At 32.0% G+C, this 16,380-nt stretch overlaps 2 protein-coding genes across 3 annotated transcripts in view; one reads left to right on the top strand and one right to left on the bottom strand.

Annotated features, from left to right (window-relative positions):
• Positions 1 to 320: 320 nt before the first annotated feature.
• On the top strand, positions 321 to 13,280 carry LOC132737766 (interferon-induced protein 44-like). 2 transcript variants are annotated; one of them, XM_060725108.1, is made up of 7 exons: positions 321 to 459; positions 3,365 to 3,909; positions 7,387 to 7,469; positions 7,727 to 7,924; positions 8,244 to 8,387; positions 10,833 to 11,001; positions 11,534 to 13,280. In XM_060725108.1, the coding sequence occupies exons 2-7, from the start codon at positions 3,375 to 3,377 to the stop codon at positions 11,836 to 11,838; spliced, it is 1,434 nt and encodes a 477-aa protein (XP_060581091.1). In that variant the 5' UTR covers positions 321 to 459; positions 3,365 to 3,374; the 3' UTR covers positions 11,839 to 13,280. The 2 variants fall into 2 exon arrangements, with proteins under 2 accessions (XP_060581091.1, XP_060581092.1); XM_060725109.1 differs by having other exon boundaries at positions 7,414 to 7,469.
• Positions 13,281 to 15,508: 2,228 nt separating this feature from the next.
• LOC132737767 (general transcription and DNA repair factor IIH helicase subunit XPB-like) overlaps positions 15,509 to 16,380 on the bottom strand; it is a 28,574-nt gene continuing 27,702 nt past the window's right edge. The window contains exon 20 of the mRNA XM_060725110.1: positions 15,509 to 15,640. Within this exon, the coding sequence (XP_060581093.1) occupies positions 15,518 to 15,640 (123 nt within the window). The 3' untranslated portion in view covers positions 15,509 to 15,517. The remainder of the gene's footprint in view (positions 15,641 to 16,380) is intronic.

The raw sequence follows: 16,380 nt of genomic DNA on the forward strand, positions 1-16,380 counted from the left end.
TCATTTTTAGCAGTATATATTTTGAAACACTTGTTTCGATTTGTGTTGTGTGTTACGGCGCTACAATGGCATATTTTGACTGTAATCCGAATGAATTTTAAATGTTAATTCTTAAACCATATTAGGTCTATTTAATCATGTGAACTGTCCGTATAATCAGTATGGAATTGACAGGTTGATAAAATCAAAAAATATACAAATTGTGATAGCCACGCTTCAAGTTCCAAGTTTATTTGATTATCTCAGTATGCATATAAATACGTAAACACGATAAAAAGAATCCTAATAAAATATAAAACCAAACCGCTTTACACAACCGTTTTATAGCATATCTTACATGCCCTAATCACTGGTGACCTCGTCCGTTATATACTATAATCAGAGGCGCATCTAAAACGGAAAGTAGGACCAGTTCAGCATTCGATGTAATTCTTGGGACATTTTAAACCTTGTTTACAGGTAAAAATATTTAATGAATAAATATTCAATTGCAGTTACTTTAATTTTAAAGTAGAATGTCATTGTATAAAACAAGTATTTCAAATTCAATGGTAACATGCCATGATGGAACAAAACGAAAAAAAGAAAGAAAGAAAACAAGAAAGATGCGATAACTTTACCAAGATTTTAAACTTTTTAATATTTTAAAAGCGTTGTGTAAATATTGTAGTGTAACGAAATCATTTTTTATAGACAGGTTAGTAAAAAGATCGAAACCGAAAGTACGATCGAAACCGAAAGTAGTACATGCAAATTAAAACAATATCAATTCTAAATAGAAACAGTCAAAGACTGTCAAATCAAATTCCCCTCATAACTGCAGAAAAGTTATGAAAATACGATAGACAATTTGCGCAAACTGACATTTGAATATAGGCAAAAACCTGAAACGTACAAAGAAATAACTAAGGACAATAACTCAAAAAAATATATATGGAAAATTGTCATTATTGTTTTGTCTGTTGAAATTCGAATTAATATCTCTACATCTTTTTTTAGTTAGTTATGATCTGGAAAATAATATCTAGGGAAATGTATAAATGGAAATAACTTAAAGAGAATGAAGTGAAAAGTAATTATGATTATGCACTGCACTCCTCCTGAATGAGATAAATGTATGTTCAGCTATAAAGTTCCGTACATATATATATATATATTCCAAAAACTTAGTAATGTTATGATCAAGAATGAAGCATAACAAATAACAAAGTGCAAATATTAAAAATATTATGAAACGAAGATTCTTCATTATTGTGAACTGCATCCCTCATTTTAAGATGTATCCACCTATAAAGTTTTAAATTATATCAAGACATGCTTCAGGCAAAAGCTACGAAAGGGCATTAACTTTAATATTTCGTTATGCCCCGCATTGTATTTCTAAATAACCCGCTTATTTGCTAGCCAGCTGAGCAGTCCATCAATAATTTTTACACTATATTTATAAATACCCCGCTAGACTGTTCATGCAGCTGAGCATTCCAGCAGAGCATTTGTTTACTCTTTATTTCTAAATCATGTAAATGCCCTATTAGATCGGTCAGTCAGCTTTGCATTCCAGCAGAACATTGACTTAGGACTATATTTAGAAATACCTCGCTAAATTTCCCTGACAACTGAGCATTTCAGCAGAGTTTTTTGCACTAAATTTGGAATCCCTGACTACTTTGCTCAGCCAGCTGAGTATTTCAGCAGAATATTGATTTACAATATATTTCTAAATGCTCTGCTAGATTCCCCGCCAGCTTGGCATTCCAGCAGAACATTGCTTAAACTCTATAGTAAGAAGACCGCCTCCGTGGTCGAGGGGTTAGAGTCGATGACTTCTAATCCAGTTACCTCTCTGTCGTGGGTTCGATCCGCGGGAGATGCTTTGGTAGTTTAGCACGGAGGAAGGTTACGTCTAGTACTGGTGTAACTCTCCAGGAATGATGGTTAGGAAACTACCCGCCTATATTACTGAAATACTGTTGAGAAAAGGCGTAAAATGAAATAAACAAACAAACAAAACTATAGTAAGAAATTCCCTTCTTCATTGCTCTGTCAGCTTTGCATTCAAGCAGAATATTTGTTTTAAACTATATTTCTTAATTTCCTGTTAGGCTACTCTACCAACTTGGCATTCCAGCAGAACATTTATTTTTAACATGTCTTGGAATCATGTTTTAGACTGCTTTGTCAGCTGAGCATTCCAGAATAGCATTTTGTTCGCGATTTCTTTTCGAATGACCCGCTAGTTTGTTCTGCAAGCTTGGCATTCCAGCAGAATTTTATTTACACTATGTTTCTGGAAGCCCAGTTAGTTTTCTCTTTTGATTTCAAACTAAAATGAAGAATGCCCCGCTAGATTACTCTTCCAGCTGAACAGTTCAGCAGAGCATTTATTACATTATATTTTGAAATGCCCCGGTAGTTTGCTCTGCCAGCTAAGCATTCTTTACAATATACGAAGGGCGTCTACTTAGATTTGTCATCGAGATTCTTTAAACCTCGTTATGAGGCGAACTATTCACTCTTTAAATAACAGAAATAAATATGTCTAACCTTCAAATCCAATCTGTAAAGGCAGAATATAGTACACTTTTTGGACTCTATAAACACTTGAAATGTGTCCTTCCTGACGCAATTCGAGAGTCATATCAACGTCTAGAAAGAGGTTACTTCAATAACGAAAACAAGACAATATCACAAGGACTAAGGGCCGGTGAATAAGGCAGGTTGGGGTGTTTCTTTTTCTAGGAACTCCTGAACCAGCGCACACTTGAGATCGGCTGCATTGTAATGACATAGGCAAAGGCCTCTAAGTCCGGTGCCAGGTCTATGTTTTTGGTAAAGCTTTTTCACATTTTTTTTCAGCAGATGTCCTTATAAAATCTACCAGTAACTGTTCGCTCATTTCGAAATGAATTTGAACAATATGTCTATCAGAATTAAACAATATGTCATACAAAACTTTACTTCATAACTGCTTATTATTTATATGTTAATGGGCCCAAGTTTTGTCACCTGTAAGTCTTTTGGAAATCATACGATTGTCACAATATTTTTACTTTTTTAAGAGATATCTGAAAATTTTTTCACGAGTGGCCTTTTCGCTGAATTTAGATGAAAGTAGTCCGGCAAGATACCAGTGTAAAAAAACTGCAGGGAAAAAAATATTTTAGTGAAAATACGGAAATGAAATATGCACTTTATTTCATCAATTTTTCTCAATATTTCATTTATAAGTATGTTAAATGAATATATTGTACTGTACGTCTTATTCAATACAATTATTGACTATACTAATCAATACGTATGTATTATCGTCTGAATAGTATTATAAATTTGAAGATGTCTTTAAATGATTTTTTTTAAATTTTAGATTGAAGACAATGGGTGAAAGGTTGACAAATAAAGACATAGACCAGCTAGAGAAATTTATCGGCACAGGCCCAAAATCATTTGAACTATTGTATGCTATTTCAAGAGATGGATGTGAGCCAAAGAAATTTCACGAAAAATGTGACGAACAGGGACCCACTGTAACAGTGCTTTATAATGAAAACGGCTCTGTATATGGTGGATATAACCCGTCCAACTGGAATTCATCACGCAATGCCTATAATGCAAGTAATGAGGCATTTTTGTTCCAGTTATACTTTAGCGGGAAAGAGAAATTTATGAAATTTCCTGTAAAACCAGGACAATCTTGTTATGCAACATACAACAATACATCGTACGGTCCAATATTCGGCAGCGGAAATGATCTTCATACATTTAACGGAACGATAAATCGCTCTGGTACATCCTTCCCATTAAATGGATGTGCAAGTTTTGGAAATTCCTACGACATGCAGAACGTTAAAGATGATGATATCCACAACGGAAACCTTAATGTTATTGAATTAGAAGTATATAAAGTGACATGTACGTATAATTACAATGAAAATGTTATACAGAATATGAGTAATGAACGATAGTTTAATTGTTGATGCTATTCGTGAGCTTTGATTATTGTTAATACACATATTTTCACTTTGATGCAGTCTGTGTTATAAAACATAAACATAAGTAGAACAAGATGATTGACTACATTTTTTATCGATTTACTTTACATATACATGTTGTACTGTATATTTGTCATCGGTGCATGTACTAAATGTAATGTATGTTTGCAAATCATTTATTCGCGATAAAAGGCGTAAACAAAAATTATCAGTTAGGCAATTTAGTATAGATGAAAGTATGGAGGGTGATTTATGCCAAAATTACATCTTGCTTTCTTACGTTACATCGTGCTTTCTAACTTGTACATCGTGCTTTCTAACTTGTACATTATGCATTCTGACATATACATCTTGCATTCTGACTTTCACATGTTGCTTTCTTACATGCACATTATGCTTTCTGCTGTGTGCGACTTGCTTACTTTTATGTTGATGTCGTTATTTAACGATCAATTATTATTCATTTGTTGATCTGGTATATTATTTCAATAAGTTAACCTGCAACTGTTTGTACTTGGGTCTTTTTACTCAGCTTGAATGACGAACGTCATAAGGTAGAATGCGCATAGCCGAAAGCCGAATGCAGCAAGCATAATATAACGCGACATCTGGTGTAATAATATGTGACACCCAAATTATGCTAACAGGTGGCGCTACAGTTATATTCTCGGTAAAGTCCGTATTGCGGTTCGGATTCAGTTAACCAAGTTACGTCCCTTTGTTTTAAAATTTCCATTTGCACTCATGGAAAAAATATAGGCTTCAAAACGATTTAGCCAATTTTTATATTTATTGATGAAACTCTGTAGGTCAAATTATATTTACAGCTGACAATGACAAGTTGCACATTTCCAAATCAATGGTTTAAGAATTTATTTTTATTCATCAACAAAATAATTATAAAATAGAATAGTTGTTCGACAGGCTATATCCTGGATTAGACCCCGGGGTCTAAACCAGGAGTATATATAAGGTTCATTCCGTTTTTTCTAGTGTATTTTATATACAAGTTTTACTCCTGAAAAATACATAGGGGTCTAAACCAGGAGATTGCCGTTCGACATTGTTCAAAGTGCTTTGGCCATAAAAAAACTTCTTATTAATATATTTTTGACATGGCTTATTGCCAATACCTGTGACCATCCACACGTTAGATTTTTTGAATTCAACTTGTCAAAAAAATGTCTTTTTTCACTAAGTTGAAATTATTCACTATATTACGATGCTTTGTGAATACGGCCCAGGCTGATTCTGAGAAAAAAAAATGTCAAAACTGTCTAGTCTGTCAGACTAGACAGTTTTGCCTTTTTTTTCCTTTGCATCGGCACGGGCTACCTCTCTTCATTTGAATTTTTATATCACAGGTACCCTCTCATTTTTTAACACATACGTACCCACAAGGTACGACATATGCTTTTATTTGCGTTAATCGTTAAGTATGTAATATTTAAGTAAGAAATATTTCATACCTATTTAACGATTAACGCAAATAAAAGCATATGTTGTGCCATGAGGGTACGCTGCAAAACCGAAAGTATGGTGTTTTTATGAATTTTACATTTTTTTTTGACAATATACTGCCATTTGTCCGAAGATGATATGTAAATGAACATATTAAATATGTATGATGCATATATAATCAAGCCCACGGTTCATTGCAGCCCGAAAAGTATGTCGAGGTGATGGGCGAGGCAAGACATGTCGATTTTTTGTAGCTTATTGTGAAGTTGCAGTACACGAAAAACGGGCACATGGCAAATCAGCACATAGATAAAACATTCTAGTGTTCCGTGGTATATATCTTTTGTACCTGTCAAACCCCCTTTCCTTATTACATTGAAATTTTACTGGATTGTTATCCATCGCTGGTTTGTTTTTAGCAGAGAATAACCTGTGCATGTGTAAAGAGGGTGCCGTTTGAGCAGATTTCGCAAAGAAAGTACCGATATAGATATGCACCGTGGTGTAGCTTTAGGACGAATGATTTCATAATATTATTTGATGTGTACATAAAAACAAAATGTACAAAAATGGTCCCAAGAAATGGTTATAAAATGAATATTGCATGTTTGGCTGAAGATACCTTTTTAGTAGTTTTCTTTTAAAAAATGAAAAAAAATGTTTATTAATATCTTCTATGACAAACAATTCATTTGATTTTATAACCATTTCTTGGGACATTTTTTGTACATTTTGTTTTTATGTACTCATCAATTAATATTATGAAATCATTCGTCCTAAAGCTAAACTCTCACAGATTGACAGACTAGACAGTTTTGCCTTTTTTTTCTTTTTTTCTCAGAATCAGCTGATTTTGGCAGCAGTTCCTTCAGTTTAGCTGACACTGTGAACAAGAAGCTGGGGCCATAAAGCATCTTAGTGAATAATTTCAACTTAGTGAAAAAAGACATTTTTTGACAAGTTGATTTTAAAAAATCTAACGTGTGTACAAAATTAGTTTGAAAATAGGCAAGAAAATGTCCTAATTAATAGAAACACATTAAAAATGTTTGGATGATCACAGGTATTGGAAATAAGCCATGTCAGAAAATATTTTAATAAGAAGTTTTTTATAGCCAAAGCACTTTGAACAATGTCGAACAACTGTTCAATTTTATAATTATTTTGTTGATGAATAAAAATAAATTCTTAAACCATTGATTTGGAAATGTGCAACTTGTCATTGTCAGCTGTAAATATAATTTGACCTACAGACTTTCATTAATAAATATAGAAATTGGTTAAATCGTTTTGCATATTTTTTCCATGAGTGCAAATGGAAATTTTAAAACAAAGGGACGTAACTTGGTTAACTGAATCCGAACCGCAATACGGACTTTACCGAGAATATAACTGTAGCGCCACCTGTTAGCATAATTTGGGTGTCACATATTATTACACCAGATGTCGCGTTGTATTATGCTTGCTGCATTCGGCTTTCGGATATGCGCATTCTACCTTATGACATTCGTCATTCAAGCTGAGTAAATAGACCCAAATACAAACAGTTGCAGGTTAATTTATTGAATTAATATACAAATGAATAATAATTGATCGTTAAATAACGACATCAACATAAAAGTAAGCAAGTCGCACACAGCAGAAAGCATTATGTGCATGTAAGAAAGCAACATGTAAAAGTAAGAATGCAAGATGTATATGTCAGAATGCATAATGTACAAGTTAGAAAGCACGATGTACAAGTTAGAAAGCACGATGTAACGTAAGAAAGCAAGATGTAATTTTGGCATAAATCACCCTCCATATGAAAGACTGTTATAGAAATATTAATATGACTGCATCGCAATGTCCAAGGGTAACTTTCAAAGCCGAAATAGGCATAAAATGCCAGTAAATTCTGCATAATGGAATTAAAAAATACATGTATATATTTTAGATGATGTAAACAAAGTATATATTTTAGATGATGAAAATAAAGTAAGGAAACCATGGCGTAATATTGATAGCTGGGATGCAAAGGTACGAATTAATATCATACAAAAAACAACAGATAAACACGCACATTCAGAAATACAATGTAATTTATTTTTCATGAAGACATTTTACGTAAAATAAATGTTTTTAATTCAGCAAATCCAAACCATCTCATTAGATGAAATAAGTATGGCAACATCTTATATTTAAATAGCATATACATTTAATACACAAAATAGTATTATGGCGGAATAATAATATGAATGTGAGAAAAACATGAACGTTATTTGTGTATATTTCAGGAGCTTAAAAGGCTTAAGGAGGCCATCCTTGCATTTAAACCGACCCCTGATCTTTCATTTAGCGAAGCACGGGTCGCAATGATAGGCCCAGTGGGTGCTGGGAAATCCAGCTTTTTCAACACAATTGATTCCATATTCCGTGAACGTATTACTCGGAGGGCGTGTAGTGGTAGCGCTGAGCAGAGTATAACTGCTGGGGTAATGTTCTCTCGCAAACAAAATAGGTCACAAACTTTACCTATTGTTAGATAAAATCAGTATTTAAGATTTTACTTAAGGTCTTTCTGAAAATATTTTATAGCCACTGTTATAAATTGTGCCCGAATATTCTAAAACAGCAACAAAAAATAATTCACTGATCGACCTTTTTATGAATTGTGTGTGCATGCGTGCGTGCGTGTGTGTTATTATTATAATCATCTTCATCATATTGTATATTGTTTAAGAGGAGTAAATTATAAATTATGTATGTTCAAATTGAATTACATTTATATTATAACATTCTTTTCTGTTTTAGTACGTTCCTTACTCCATTCGACTAAACTCGGGTGACTCTCCAAAGTTCATCTTATGTGATACACCGGGTGTGGAGGAATCGGCAGGTCTTGATGTGAACGATTGTAGTTATCTTCTTGATGGACACATTCAAAATTTTCATCTGGTAAGAATTAATCAATATATCTAATAGCTCCCCATCTCCTGATGTCAAAGTTGGGAGAAAACTTTAGAAATATGCATCAAGATTTTAAGAATAATTCATATTTCATACTCCATTGAAGTAAAAAAAAAATACATAGGTCAGCTGGGTACTTAAAATAGAAAGATATGCAAAGGGTAATTAAGAAATATACTCAGAAATAAATTGAAAAACGTATTTTTGTGCTATTCATAGCTCGCTTTGAGTGAAAAACGTTGCAACGCTTTTCAGATTTGGGTCATTTTACTCAATTAGAATAATTATTCTACAAAAACGGAATTAGCGATTGATTTGAAAATTTGCGTACACCTTATTGGTCTGGACCTACAATGAATTGCAACATGAGTATCAAAAAAAAATATTTCCAGTCCCGTCATGTCAAAAACTTGAGTGCCTTTTAAGAACGTTTTCGGGAGTTTTCATATAGACATATATAGGCAAAATAAAACTGTTAAATAGAATTTCTTTAAACTTGGCATGTTGTTAGAATTAGATAACAGAAACATTTGCTCCTTTTTGACAATTAGCATGGTTGTTTTTTAAATGTTCACTTGACTTAAAGCTACATTAAATAAATATGTTAAAATATTTTTGCCGTCGGCCTAAAAACCAAGCATTCTACAGTTTCATTAACATTTTTAACAGTATCGTTGTAAATCTCATCAAATATTGTTCATAAATTAGGATTTTAAATGGGAAACCCCACAGTAACACTAAAGTTCGTCTACGAATTTTAACATGCAAATGAAGACTATAATCAGCTCGTGTATGCGCTACGTCACGGTGTTATAGTTGCTATCCGGAACACAACAAATATAAGATTTTCTTGTGCAAACACACTTTTACCGTTTACGCTTCACGGTGCACTAGGCCTGTGATTCAGAAAAAATAATCATCTCATAAAAAAGATTAAATTTGTATAAAAATATCCGTTACAATGCGGAAATATACCGTTGAATTAGGACTGCTACTTAGATTTAATATTGATGTACGGATGATCTGAAGACGGAGTTTCTCATGCAAACAGAAATTGTACTTCCGAATTCGCCACAATGAGGTTGCACATTTGTATGCTCATTAAACTCATTTTGGTTGTCTGGACACCAAAATAAGATCTGGAGTCAATATGAAACCAAATTTATTAAAGAAATGTCGCTATTTCTTTTTTTATGAAATTTATTTAATGTAACTTTAAAATTACTACTTAAAAGACTTCCTAAATTTCTATTAAGATCCGCATGATTATTACCTACGAACATGAAAAAAAATCTACATTTGTGATAAAGTTGCACAGTTCTCTAAGCATGTGAACTGTGAACCAAAAGAGAACTATTACTATATACTGTTTATACTATTATGGTTGCGCAAATGTCATTAATTCACAATTAATACTAAAATTGACTGTTGCTTCTGAAATATTTTGATATTCATTCTACTGCGATTCGCTTGATTAGAACGGTTAAGTAGTTTTGCGGTTAATGCATCGACTAAAAGCTAGGCAAGAGCCTTTAGTTTATAAATTTTTTTATTGTACAGATGGTTTTGAATGGCAGTATACACAGTATGTAAACAAGTCTACTTCCTTTTATCGCAAGAAAGGTACAAGTTAAAAAATCTATAGGCTCCCAAGTAAGGTACAGTGAACGGAAATAGCACGTGACAGGGTAAACATTGAGTTGTATAGGGTCGTAAAATAGATAAATACAGAATCCCTAAAGAAAGCCCAACACGGCAAAATTGAAAATGTTGCAGGCTCGGTTTGATTGAGCCTGCTCATGGACGGTACTGGAAAGTGCAAGTTACCGTCCACGCCCCCTAGCACCGGCTTAAGCAGAATTCAACATTTAACACGAAAATGGTGAAGTTTTGAATTTAGAAACATCCGCAGATGTGTTCATACGGCGGTTATCATGGAACCTTCAATGTGACACAGTAGTGCCATTCCATGAAAAGCGGCGTATGGTCCCCAAGTAATAAAAAGCGTGTGCCCTAAACGAGAAAACAGTGGGCGGAACTAAATAAACAAAATAGACAAATTTAAAAAGCAGGCAACATATCCTAACGGTGATTCAACATTATTCAAGTAGGAATATTGGAACCACCCAACTAGAAAATGTCGAAAAGTTGAAACTAAAAATACCACAAGCACAACAATAATGTCGTGCTGAACGATCTTCAAGGATCGAAAATATAACATCATTGATGAAATGTACGGGGAGACTTTTTACAGCCGCCACACGGCACAAATAACACAGATGTGATCATAAAATAGATAAATACAGAATCCCTAAAGAAAGCCCAACACGGCAAAATTGAAAATGTAAGACTGGAGCAGTAATTTCGTTTATCTAATGCGAAAAAGAGCCATTTTAGTATAACATTTTAGTATGAGGAAATTATACTTTCCAGTTTAACCAGGAAGAGACAGTGACACCAAAAGATGACCAATTCGAGACTGGCCCAACACAGGACAGAATCCACTGTGTGGTAATTGTACTTGACGCCACAACACTTGATGTTGTTTCGGATAAAATCATTGAAAAGATAAAAAAGTTTCAACGTTTAATGAACGAGAGAGGTAAAGCTTTTATGTATAAAGATTAAAAGATAATTTAGGGGGAAAGTTGTTTTTTTAATCAGTCACTCTGTTAATCATAAGATGTTTGACAAACGTTAGTCTTTGACAAATCGTCCATGGACGGTACTGTAAAATACAAACTACCGTCAAAACTACATTTCTACATAATAAATAAATAAATAAATATATATATATATATATATATATATATATATATATATATATATATATATATATATATATATATATATAATTTACGTTTCTTTGTTGTCAATATAAAATACACGTTTCTTTGTAACATCTTGGACGGAAGACAATTGTATCTTTCTGTCCCATGTAACATACATAAAAGGTATGTGTCTTTGTTAATAAATAAAATACAATGTATATGTTTGACTTTCCTAGGAATATACATAAAATACACGATATATATATACGTTACTTTGTTATTTACATAAAATTGTCGTTTCTTTGGAACATATGTAAAATATACCTATCGCAATGAACTTAAACTGTTTGTGTCTCTCTGTAGAAATTCCTCAGCTTATTATACTGACAAAAATAGACAAAATCTGCAAAGATGTGGAGAGGGACGTTTCATTTACCTACAAGAGCTGGGCTGTAGAGGAACATGTTGAGAAAGCCTCACAACTTCTGGGCCTGCGCAGGTCTAACATACTTCCGGTTAAAAACTACGAGGAGGAGACAAAACTTGACATCAATGTCAACATACTTGCACTATTGGCTTTGAGTCAGATTTTGGACACTGTTGAAGACTATATGCACAACCTTCTGGATCGACAAAAATTTGGCCAAATGACTTTAAAGGAAAAGTAATAATGTTCAATCACAAATTTCCTTGCTTAACGGAAATTTTTAATTTCTAAAGATAATGCTAATACATCCAAATTTTCATTCAAATAAAAATTACTCTTTTTTATAGCTTTATTATAGTTTTTCATATATTAACCATAAAGAATTTGTATTGCTTTCTTATCATTTTAACACTTTAACTGTCACAGCAATTTCATTTATACACTATAAAAATGAGTTTTTTGTAAGTTGATAACGAGTACAATATATATTATATGATTGTAAATGTTACTTTCTATATCTAAAAATCTTGGTTGTATAAACGTGTTTGTGCTTAAAACTTCTATATCTTGGTTGCATAAACGTGTTTGTGCTTAAAAACTTTCTATATCTTGGTTGTATAAACGTGTTTGTGTTTAAAAACTTCTATATCTTGGTTGCATAAACGTGTTTGTGCTTAAAAACTTTCTATATCTTGGTTGTATAAACGTGTTTGTGCTTAAAAACTTTCTATATCTTGGTTGTATAAACGTGTTTGTGCTTAAAAACTTTCTATATCTTGGTTGTATAAACGTGTTTGTGCTTAAAAACTTTCTATATCTTGGTTGTATAAACGTGTGTGTGCTTAAAAACTTCTATATCTTGGTTGCATAAACGTGTTTGTGCTTAAAAACTTTCTACATCTTGGTTGTATAAACGTATTTGTGCTTAAAAACGTTCTATATATTGGTTGTATAAACGTGTGTGTGCTTAAAAACTTTCTATATCTTGGTTGTATAAACGTATTTGTGCTTAAAAACTTTCTATATCTTGGTTGTATAAACGTGTGTGTGCTTAAAAACTTTCTATATCTTGGTTGTATAAACGTGTTTGTGCTTAAAAACTTTCTATATCTTGGTTGTATAAACGTATTTGTGCTTAAAAACTGTCTATATCTTGGTTGTATAAACGTGTGTGTGCTTAAAAACTTTCTATATCTTGGTTGTATAAACGTATTTGTGCTTAAAAACTTTCTATATCTTGGTTGTATAAACGTGTTTGTGCTTAAAAACTTTCTATATATTGGTTGTATAAACGTGTGTTTGCTTAAAACAACAATCACAGGAGTTGGCTTATCGGTTATCAGTAGTGGTTAATTGGAGGATAATAAAGAGGGAAAGTTTTCTTGAAAGGGATTTTTTGTGTAGGACAGCAAGACTGAGCAAGAATCTTATGTCAACTGACCGACAAAACAACATCATTCGATCTATCTCCAGTGGTTATTTTTGACATCATTATTCATGTGAATGTATACTTGTCCATGTAAGGAAAAAAGGACACTGAATAAGACTTGTCTTTTGTTCGTATCTTTTTCTTTTGGTAAACAATCTTCAAAAATATCCATTGATTCTTATTACTTATTGTAGTATCTAATGTTTGAAAATAAATGTTTAATCGAGAATGTTTCTTTCTTTATTTCTGAGCACATTCAAAGTGCTTTTGTTTAGGTCCACTAAAACTAGCCTATAACGATATTAAAATGTTAGAAGAAAAACAATAGGGTTAAATTACCTCCTATTTATACATTAGTGTTCATTCTAAATGTTTTGTAGAAATTAGAAACGTTGACGAAAAACGAATTAAAGTGTCTTCTGTTTCTAGGTCCTTGTGTTTTACTGTTACAATCTACTAAAGAACAGACTGGTTTATTATCTATAGTTTAATCAGACTGTAATTGTTTTACCTGTGTAAAACGTAGGGTCATATAACCAGTACATCTGTACTTTGATTTTCGCTCATTCTCATTATTTTCTATAATGTATGTTACCTATGGATGTATATATTATCATATTACAATTTATGCTATAAATGTTAAAAGTAATAGATCCAAAACATTATAGTGATTTCTGTGCACTCTGCAATTATCTACAATTAGACTACATTATCACAGTTAAAACTAAATGTCTGTTTTCAGCAGATCTATATATCATGTATATGTGAAGCTGCGAAAATAATCACACATTTTCTGGAGATCTTAGTTCAAGTAGAGCATAATTTTATTTTAATTAATGCTTATATAAAAAGGCATTGAAGAATGTGAATTTAAGTCTATAACATTCTACATTTGTTTCAAAAATCTGAACAATCTATTTCCAAAAATGATGTCACTTATTAGATTTCAATAGATAAAAGTTAAAGACGTTATATTATTTGTTTGTTTGTTTCATTTTATGCCTTTTGCCAACAGTATTTCAGTCATATAGGCGGGTAGTTTCCTAACCATCGTTCCTGGAGAGTTACACCAGTACTAAATTACCTTCCTCCACTCTAAACTACCAAAGCATCTCCCGGGGATCAAACCCTCGCCAGAGAGGTAACTGGATTAGAAGTCATCGACTCTAACCCCTCGACCCCGTTATATTATTTACATTTTTAAATATGTGCAATAGAAAAAATGAAAATGTATATTTTATATCGAAATAAGTGAGGTCATGTGATGATATCTACATATTTATGTTTAAAATATAGTGATTTCTCCATATGAAAATAAAACTAATATCGTATTTGCAACTACTTTTGTAAATGATGAATATTTTTCCTTTGGTGACACAAAGAATTTGCAAAGTTCGAATGAAATCTTCAATTCACAAAAGAATTGTTAAAAAAAAAATAAGTATAATCATCCAAATAATTTTATTTTCTAAACTTTATAGAATGTTTGAATGTATGTTTGAATGTATGATATAAATGTACATTCATTTACAATAAACACGTTTTTGCTCACAACCATTATATCTTTTTTGCTATAGTGAAATTCATTATCAATTTTTCTCAGGTCATTAATTGTAATCTTTGTGATATAATATTCAGACTGTTCAACATGATGTTTCTCTAACATTTGAGAAGAATTTGCTCTAACAACAATACAGTCATAACATCATCTTAAATTGTCTCTGCTTGACAAGTTCAGTTCAAAAGAAACTTTTATCCCGAGTTTATATCATAATTCTGAATTACTTGTTAAATAATTTGTTCACAAAATGTTCAATAAACACAATTTTGTCTTCCTCAAGAGAAAAGTTTCAATATCCTGCCACAGACAATAATAATGTTTGAAACACACGAATCAATCGCAACAACTCAATTCTTGGAACTTTATACTAGAACATCACATGTTTATTAAAATAATTGCTATAAAAAAATATTTTCTGGATGACTAATTGGACAATTTTTGATCATGTTACATGTACATATCTCTGCCTGCTTCAAAGAAAAATAATGAATCTAAAAATTAAGTCATTCTGGGTTTTTTTTCTGAATTTTCTTAATAATGGAATTAAAATGTTTTGGAAAGATCCATGTATACATCAGGCATGCCCACAAGAAATATAATCATTTTTTAAATACCATCTAAACAACAAATGTTATTTAACATGCAACCAAATTTAGAAAAGCTGCATTAATTCATCATTTGAAAATAGTATATTTTGTAGGTAAGATAACTACTTAATACAATATCATGAAAACTTTGTTCTCCGATCCGATAAGTCATTTATTTTCAAAACTTTCCCATCATTTTAAATGAAAGTTTGGTGTCAAGGTTCTGTAGAATGTTCTATGCCCCTAATGTTGTCTGTACCAGGGCGTAAATTTCACAAAATTTTCCCAGAAGTTACAAGTATTTTTACCCAACATTATAGGAGTAAATTGTAAAAACACTTTCTCATTTTCTGAATTTTTTAAACAATGGATGTGAATGCTTGTTGGAGGATTTTTTAGAAAGTTCCATATATACATTATCGTCTGCTCCTGACATGGAACTCATGCTCCCAACTTTTCGTCCCATCTGAAACATAAAACAAGGCTTGATTTATACAAAATGCTTTAAACAACTTTTTTTCTGCAAATAAAGTTTCTTTTTATGCATTTAAATTATATACAAATATTTTTTGTCTATTTTACTGTTTTGACAGTTTTGAAAATTACAAAATTTTGATACCTTTCAATATTGAAAATACCCATTTCTTAAATTTTATGTTTCTAACAATATTGCAATATATAATGCCTGAAAGGTTTATAAAACTATTTTTAAACAAGTTTCCAATATTTAAACAATTCAACTTATAATTTCTTACATGAATTGCAACAACTAGAAACACAATTATTTTGATAATTATGATGCAGTAATAATTTTTATTAAGTCATAATTCTAGAAATAGTTTACAAAAAAATAAGAAAATAATAATCAAAATATACAGTGTAATGCACATTTCTTTATTGCCATTAGAACCTCATTAGTTATCATACTGACTATTACAAATCTTTATTTCCTGGACATTAAATTTCTTATCCAATGATTTTTCAGAACCAGTGATACCAGTGATAAACAAGAGGGCCATGATGGCCCTGAGGTCGCTCACCTGTATATAGGCCCCCGGAGCGGGGCCAGTTTAGACCCCAGGGCTTTTATTTGAACAAACTTGAAGACACTCATTAGAAGATGTTTCACAATGTTAAGTTTTACTACACACAGGGCCAATTTTCATCCAAGGGCTTTTATTTGAACAAACTTGGTAGACATCCATA

Source organism: Ruditapes philippinarum, unplaced genomic scaffold (genome assembly GCF_026571515.1).
Source record: "Ruditapes philippinarum isolate M1 unplaced genomic scaffold, ASM2657151v2 ctg24_1_1_1_1, whole genome shotgun sequence".
In the NCBI taxonomy this organism is placed as follows: domain Eukaryota; kingdom Metazoa; phylum Mollusca; class Bivalvia; order Venerida; family Veneridae; genus Ruditapes; species Ruditapes philippinarum.